The sequence below is a fragment of the Micromys minutus genome (genome assembly GCF_963924665.1).
Source record: "Micromys minutus genome assembly, chromosome: 24".
Lineage (NCBI taxonomy): Eukaryota > Metazoa > Chordata > Mammalia > Rodentia > Muridae > Micromys > Micromys minutus.
This window is the reverse complement of record NC_137959.1, coordinates 41,782,603-41,790,687: the sequence shown is the minus strand read 5'-3', so window position 1 is coordinate 41,790,687 and position 8,085 is coordinate 41,782,603. Positions and strand designations below refer to the sequence as shown.

General features: G+C 54.8%; 1 protein-coding gene across 1 annotated transcript; it reads left to right on the top strand.

Moving 5' to 3' along the window:
- The first annotated feature begins 1,248 nt into the window (after positions 1-1,248).
- On the top strand, positions 1,249-7,550 carry TAF1C (TATA-box binding protein associated factor, RNA polymerase I subunit C). The gene is made up of 15 exons (XM_080936588.1): positions 1,249-1,328; positions 2,140-2,278; positions 2,942-3,023; positions 3,161-3,258; positions 3,334-3,423; positions 3,513-3,586; positions 4,059-4,294; positions 4,402-4,518; positions 4,628-4,745; positions 4,831-4,902; positions 5,056-5,191; positions 5,280-5,417; positions 5,850-6,024; positions 6,122-6,259; positions 6,335-7,550. Exons 2-15 carry the CDS (start codon positions 2,141-2,143, stop codon positions 7,237-7,239), a joined length of 2,517 nt encoding a protein of 838 aa, XP_080792714.1. The 5' UTR covers positions 1,249-1,328; position 2,140; the 3' UTR covers positions 7,240-7,550.
- Positions 7,551-8,085: the final 535 nt, after the last annotated feature.

The window sequence follows — 8,085 nt, the reverse complement described above, 5'->3', positions numbered from 1 at the left end:
AGCAGCTCTCCAGGAATGGTCCGGGACTAGGGCACCAGACTGGAACTGTTGACAGCCAGTCTCATGGACAGAACATTGCCAAATTCTCCTTGCCTTTTCTGTCCTAAGGCAGCTATTATTGGACTACCCAGATCATAAGCCAATCTAATAAACTCGCCTCTATTCTATACTCATTCAATCAGTTCTGTTCCTTTAGAGATAGATCCCTTCTTAATAGACCCAGGAACACGGATTTAGGTCTCCCAGAATAACCTGCTCCACCTTGGAGACTGATCAACAGAACAAAGTCATAACCCAAAGAAGTTTTTAGACACGTTGGTGGGAATGTCATGTAGGTAGGTTACATAAAGCAGGAGAATCTGTCCTTGTCCCGAGATTCTATCTGAAGACATTCTTAGCCTCCAGGTGTGTGGAAGTGAGTGGCCAGCAGAGTCACACATCCTAAGTTTCATGCGATAGTGACAGGGCCAAGGCAGTGCCCAGGACCCACTGCATATGAGTTTAAACATCTCCCCCAAAACAAGCTAATATTCCTGGCCCCTGTTAAAGCCACACATGCGCTCAGATGCATCTGTAAAGAGGATTCTAGGTGGTAGGTAAAAGATTAAGAGACTAGTGGGGATATATTCTATGGAGGTGTGGTGAGGTATGGAGGTAAGGAGGATGCCTCTGGTGGAGCTGTTGGACATCCCTTCCCCCTGAGGGGCCAGGGAGTTAAAAGGGTGGTGGGTGCAGAGAGAGAAAAGGAATAGAGAAGTAGAGGAGTAGAGGCAGGCCATGAGCACGTGGAGAGAGGGGGGAGGGAATGGGGAGAGGAGAGACAAAGGGCAACAGAAAAGAGAGCAGAGCAGGAGAGTGAGGAGGGGGCAAGCAGCTCCTTTTATAGTGCCAGGTAACTGGGGCGGAGCATACCTCACTGTTGCCAGGTAACTGTGGGGTGGGGTTTACAGAATCCCAACGCTAGGACTTGCGGACAATAATACAGTGAGTGGCTCATCGGAGGTGCTCAGTTATTTGTTGAGAGGATCAATTCAAGCTTCACAACACTTTCGTGAGACAGAAAGTTAATGAAGAGGAGGCAGGATCGTCCAACACCAGGACAATGGGAATTTCACAGCTCAGGCTCCATGATCAGGCCTATTTGCCGCTTGCTCTGCAGGTGGCGCTGGAGGACGCAAAGAGGCCAGCTGGGGGCGGGACTTCCTGTCTTTCGGGAGCACTTCCGGCCTAATCCGGAAAGCAGTTTAGTCTGAGTGTAGATGCTCCAGCAGTTGTGGGTGGCTGCGGTGAGGAGTGGCATTCCAGCTCATTTGTGGCCCCGGGATCAGGTGAGACTGTTGGCGGGAACTGGCAGGCCCGGCGTGCGGGGATGCTGAGAGCACGTGGTTCTAGAGAACGGTCGATTCCAGTGCTGAAGCTTTTCCTAGATGCTTGCCATGAGGGAAGGCGGTCCCTGAACACTTGTGAGCAGGTTACCACACGCCGGTCTTCAGTTCTTCAGACTCTAAATTCAGGGCCATCACGCCTCGTCCAGCAGGTGTTAGTGCTCAGCCGGTGCTCTTATTGCGGATATTAGATTTAATTTTTACTAAAAATGAGGGCTGATTGACGATTAACTGCTTCTGTAGAGTTCCTTCTTTAATTCAGACCATGGGCATTTTCGGAGAAGCTTGTATTTGGCAGTGGGAAGGTAGGAATAGTACTTAGCCCTTGTCCACAGAGGGGTGGAAGAAAGTGTGTCTGCCACTGTCATGCGCAGCGCGTTGATGAACGCTGAGCCCTCATCAGCGTTCCACTTGGTCCTCCACACTCTCCCTTTCCTACATTCAGTGGTTGTCCATCTCTTTGACACTTTAGTTGCCTCGGGGCCTTTTGCGCTCACCGCGGCATTCTCCCGGGCCCCTCTTCCAAGATACGCACAAAGCTGTCTCCCTGGCTGCTCCCAGGGAGCCCTGTGATTGGGAGTGAGCAACTCTCCTGCAGCATTGTTTAAGCTCAAGCATTAGGCTGCAGAGTCTGGTCTTTACCTGCTGCCTTGTGGTCTCCCTTGAGGGCACTGTGTGCTCTCTGGGAACCCTGGCGCACTGTTGAGACTCCTAATGAAGGAAGCCTGTGTAACGTTAGATACATTGTCTCCAGGATGGACTTCCCCAGCACCCTGCGCCCTTCATTGTTTATGGCCGGTCCTCTTGGCATGACTGATGGCCCCGACCTGTCCTTCATGTGCAGCTGGAGAGATGCATTGACCCTGCCAGGGTCCCAGCCACAGAACTGCAGGGTGAGGATGGAAAAAGGGTCCTTTCCTTGGTCTCCTTCTCATCATTCACTTATTGGGGAAAGAGGTCCAGGCATATGCTACTTGTACTGGGCCGGGCTATACTTGTGCTGGGCCAGGTCACCCTACTCTGCAGACAGAATCTCTCAACAGAGGGTGTGGCTCCTCTTTCCTCCATCCCTCTCCCTGAATTCAGCAGATGGGGCGGGGCAGGATTTCTGCTTTTGAGAGGGCCATCTTCAGATGCCCAGCTGCCTTGTATTGAGGAGAGCAGGTCCAAGAGAGGGTGTTGCGGTAAGGGAGTTCTTGGTCCTTGGGACAAGAAAACCTTGTTGGTACCTACTTGGAACCTCCTGAATGGCAGGGCTCAGAGGAAGTGGCTGAGAAAATTGGAGGTCATTTCATGTTGGGTGGGAAAGTCAAGATATAGGTGCTTCCTTTGAAAGCTGCTGTGAGTAGAGTTTGGAATACAGACTCTTTAGTTAGTTGCCTGGGTTCAAGTCTGTGCCTGTTTTTTGTTCACTCTGTCACCTAGTGCAAGTGACAGCAGCCTCATACTTCAGGTTCTACATTAGCAAAGTGACCAGCTTTTCAGATTTGTCATGAGGATTGAGTTAATGACAGGATGAACACACCCGCTATGTTATTGCTAACCTATTTCCCTAGGACCCAACAGTGTCCTTTGCCAAGAACCTGCTGTGGGAGCCATCAACACCAGGACCCCTCCCCCTGGTACCTCCTGGCCCTGGTAAGTCTCTCCTTCTGGGCTCCCTCCAAGGATCTCGGCCATCACATGCACAAAGGGATCCCAGACCCCAGATATCTCTAGGAGTATCCTGTTCTCATTCCTTCTCAGGTTCTTCTCTGACCTCCCTCTCCCCTTAGATCCCTGGGACCCTGGTCTGACAGCTCAGGACTTCCTTTTCCGGGGAGGTCACCGCTCCCAGTACCAGTCTCAAGTTGTGTTGGATGTCACTGAGCAGGTAGGCCAATGGTTCCTGGGTGGGACTGTTTCTCACAGCCTGTGCTGTGCTGACTCACACAGCCATTCTCCACAGCTCAGCCGCTTCCTGTGGGACCATGGGGACATAGCCTTCGCACCCCTGGGGAAGCTCATGCTGGAGAACTTCAGATTGGAGGGGAACCGGGTAAGGAGCCACCACTGGCCGGTGGATGGTCAGCCACCTCCCTTTGAAGACTTGAGGGTGTGTGCAAACCTGACAGGCCTTCCCTGCAGGGCTACTCGAAAAAGATGACCATAGTCAGCGCGAAGAGGCTGCTTCAGGATCTCGGTGGACACCAGCCCTGGGGGCAAGTAGCCAGTGGAGAAACAGCTATGGGCAGGCCTGTAGTGGGATATGGAAGGAGCTGGGACATAGACCAGGTTTTCATCATAGTGGCTTTTCCAGCCCCACAGTCATGAACCATGGGCTCACAAAATCCCTAGCTTCAAGCAGCTTAAGGGAAAGGGGGGATTGATCATTGGTGAACCTTAGGCATGGCTACATCCAGGCGTTCAGCATCTCTCTTGTCTCACACACTTCCCTCTGTCTGACTAACTCAAGCAGCAATAGGATGCCTTCTTATTACAAAGGAGGAGTCAAATCCTACAAAAGACTTCAGTTGCCCTGACTGGGGACATCTGGGAGCCACTTGCTAGGAGGCACAGACATATTCAGGGTTTGGGGTCCAGGAACAGGGCAGGGTGTATTCTAGGCAGCTAAGAAAGAGTTTCCCTGTGTGTCCTTCACTGCCTGGTGCTATCCTCCTGCTCTGTCCCTAGGTGTCCCTGGGCTTCCCTCAGCCGCCGGCTCCGTCGCTTCTCCATCCTTGGGGGTCCTGTCCTGAACAGGTCGGTGTCACTCATGGGGAGGCTGCTGCATGAGGAGCTGGCCATACGATGGGAGCAGCTGCTGATGGATGAGGCCTTCACTGGGGGCGCTTTGGCCTGGTTGCCTGGGAGGACGGCACGGGCCGGACAGCTGGTCTACCCCAGTGGAGGTGCCTTGGACAAGCTGTGTATCCTTTCTCATCTGGTAGGCATCCTGATGTCATTTACAGAGTGGAACAGGGGAAGGGTGAGCTGGGCAACTGGAGTTCACCCCACTCCTTAACCAGGGGCTCAGATTTCCAGGAGGTGAGTGTGAATTCAGGTGGCAACCCCCGGGTTCTGGAGGACCCTGGGCACATCCAGCTGCGGGGACCTGTACGGCAGGTGGTTACTAGCACTGTCCAAGGAGAAAGTAAGATTTCTTTCTTCCCTCCCTCCCTCCCTCCCTCCCTCCTCCTTGTTCAACTAGCTACCTCACTCCCTACACATAACTGCAAGTCTGACTTCCCTGTCCTCTCTAGCTCTTCTGGCCGTCCGCTCTGACTACCATTGTGCCGTGTGGAAGACTGATAAACAGGAGCCACCAGCACCCCTGCAGGTGCTGCAGGTGGAGAAGGGAGCCACTGGTATTAGCCTCAGGTAAAGAATGTGGGTTTCTAGGCATGGACAAGTGTCTGGGAGAAGGGCTGAGTTGCTGGATATCGTAACACCCTGTACCCTGTAGCCCTCACCTGCCAGGAGAGCTGGTCATCTGCAGCCGTTCTGGAGCTGTGTGCCTGTGGACCCCACAAGATGGGTAAGTCCCCCTTTCCTCAGACCCTTCCACTCCAAAGCAGAACCATGGCCTTCAACTCCATGGCCCTAGTCTTCCCTCTGGCCCAGCTTCTCCACACCCTTGTGCCCCCAACCCCCACCAGGCCCACACTCATGGCCTGCCTTCCTCCTCAAGGCTGCAGCCAGTCTACAAGGACTCCGAGACGCTTGCCTTCCGTGATCCGTCTCCCTGGCGCTGGGCAGACTTCACTGCCCACCCCCGGGTGCTGACTGTGGGGGACCGCACAGGTGTGAAAATGATTGACATTCAGGTATTTGTTGAGGGGGCGAGGAGAAGCATTAAGCAGAGATCCATCTCCAGCCTGAAGACTCAGGCTGAGCATGCCATACTTTCTCCAGGGTCCGCCGGGCTGTGGGCTGCTGCTGTTCCGTGCTGGAGCGGAGGCTGCCTGCCAGAAAGGAGAGCGGGTACTGCTTGCCCAGTACCTTGGGCAGCCGGTTCCCACCTCTACGTCTTTGCATCTCATCTGCACCCAGGTGAGTGGCAGCCTTCCCCTTGGGCTCTGCTTCAGACTTCACCAGAGCTTCTGCTGGCAGACCTGATGCACAGCCATAGGAACCAAGGAATGGTGGGGCCCATGCATGTGACCTCACTAGAGACAGGCGAACTGGCTCATCTACAAACCTAGATCAGGACCTGGGGGAGGCGGAGATTGACTCTGGGTCAGGGATGCAGTTGGCACTTTGGGACTGTAGGAATGGATGTCAGGGACTTCTAATGAGAACCCTGCTACCTGCCCAGAAAATACAGGTTTTAGGTTGGACTGAAGACTTGAAGAGAGACTTGAAGGCCAGTGGGAGTGCCATTCTCTGGGTGTTGGGCATCTCCTGCAGGCTGTGTGAACAGGAGAGGATTATTGGAAGGCTGGTACCAGACATCCGCCAAGCTCACTCTCCCTTTTTCCTCAGTTCTCGATCTACCTGATGGATGAGCGCCTCCCCCTGGTGCCAATGCTCAAGTGGGACCATGGCCTGCCATCTGCACCTCTGCTTGCCCGTCTGCTACCCCCAGCTAGCCCTGGCTATCCACGGCCCCTGCTACTGGGGGGCCAGGGTGGACAGCTTCAGCTGTTTCATATAACAGGTCAGCCAGGCAGGTGGGGGTAAGGGGTCGGGTGAGGTCTCATGGAGACATGGTAGTGCTGGGACTGGTATGCCAAGCTCTTTGCCCTTTTCTCTAGGAGAGGGGACTTCCATGCCCCAGCTGGCAGGGCCTCCTCAGTCTCTGCCCTCCATCACCGACTCCCTCTCTGCCTTTCCCCTGCTGGAACCCAAGAGGCAGCAGCAGCTGCAGGAACGTCTGGAGGCACCAGTCATAGGTGCGATGGGCAGAAGGGGCTTGGGGCTGCTATGGGAGGTGCTGCCAGGTCCTACAGCTTTTCTTCCCTATCTAGGTCTGGCCACTGCCCCACCCTGTGCCTCTGCCCCAGGGCTATTGCTCTTCCAGCTGTCAGCAGCTGGGGACATCTTCTACCAGCACCTACGCCTCCAGCAGAGCTCCAGTCTTAGAAAACCACCAGAGCACTCTGCACCCAGGGTAACAGCACCTCCAGTGGACCAGGCATCCACACCCTCTTGGACCACTCAGGCCAGTGCCCGTTGCAGCCGCTGGCTGGAGATCCTGATGGAGTTGTCCCCCACTTGCCCTGTGTGGGCCACCCCCACCTTCTCCCACCGCCGTTTTATGGGCCACATGGAGCAGCAGAAGAGCCAGGAGACCGTGCTACAGAAGCTCCGAGCAGCCATGGCCAAGGGGCAACTCCTGCGGCCTGGGGACCTCAGTACACTCCCCAAGACAGAGCCACCCCCTGCACCTCAGTGCAGTCAGCAGGATGAGCTCACTGAGCGCTTAGCAGAAGCCTGGGAAGGCCGGGCAGCTGTCTGGTGGAAAAGACATCGAGGTCAGACCTCCGGGCCCCAGACACAATCCAAGCGGCCCAAGCGCCGGACTCAGCTGTCTAGCACCTTCTCCTCATTCACAAGTTACTTGGACTCCCCAGATGCAAGCAGTGCCCCTGGTAGTCAAGACCTCTCTACCTCAGAGGCCTGTCCGAAGCCACCCGGGACTCCACCCTCCCAGGAGTTGACACAGGAGCTGTGGGCCCAAGGTGTGCAGCGTGAACGTCGACAGACCCTCCGGGATTACATGGCCAAGCTGCCACTTCAGAGGGACATTTCAGGACCTGTAGCTACACCACCCTCTCAGGCCTCTAGCCTCCAAACCATGTCTTTCAGGCAGAAAACACCTGTCCTCTCTGGCTCGCATCCTCCCCGGAAGAAGCCACGAATGGGCTTCTGAATGGGAAAGTCAGGTTGGAGAACCTAGCCTTCATCCTGGAGCGCTGAGCTTAGCCATTCCAGGGCAGAGCCTCTACCTCCCAAAGAACAGTGTGCCTATGGAAACTTGAGCAGTATAGAAGCAGGCTGAAGCAGTGGGGAACAAATGTGTTCCATGTATTTGATGGTAGGTTATTCCAGAGAGCTGGCTGCAGAAGCTGCATCAGGACCACTGATGCTGGGTCCCTGCAGTACTGAATCTCCTCCCACTGCCATTCTCTGGGCCACACAGAACTGCAGAAAAGCCAGGAGACCGTGGCACAGAAACTCCATGCAGCCATGGCCAAGGGCCAGTTCTTGAAGCCTGGGGATCTGGGTATGCTTTCCAGGGTAGAGCCACCCCACCCCCTGTACCTCAGTGCAGCAGAGTTGCTAGAAAGTAGGGCCATCATGTCAACATTAACCCCCTGTTCCTGAAGGCACTGCACAGTGTGGGTCAGCTGTTGTGGGTTGTTTGTGTCACAGTCCACAAAGGTTCAATAGGGGTTAACTCTGGGGCTGAATAAACCTGTCCACTAGCCTTGAGCCGGATGGTCATGTGGGCAGAGCAGATGGTGTCTGATGTGTCAAGCCCACTCCCTCTCCCTTTTCAAGACACACATAAATAATACAGTGGGGTGGGGTTTCTGATGTCATCAGAAGAGAGCCTGACTGGCAGTCATGCTGACCGTGTGGGTCTTAAAGTGTTTATGTTCCCGTGGGATCTGTGACCAGGGAAAACCAATGTGTTGGGTACAAGGCACACTGGTACAAGCCGTACAGCACTGCCAGAGTGCACCAGCAACAGGAAAGGGTGCCCTGCATCCGC

Excerpts from the sequence above, each read along its gene's own strand:
- TAF1C (XM_080936588.1), top strand. The coding sequence starts at position 2,141 with ATGGACTTCCCCAGCACCCTGCGCCCTTCATTGTTTATGGCCGGTCCT. Across the intron at positions 4,295-4,401 it reads AGGTGCCTTGGACAAGCTGT|ATTTCCAGGAGGTGAGTGTG; the intron begins GTATCCTTTCTC and ends CCAGGGGCTCAG. Across the intron at positions 6,260-6,334 it reads TCTGGAGGCACCAGTCATAG|GTCTGGCCACTGCCCCACCC; the intron begins GTGCGATGGGCA and ends TTCCCTATCTAG.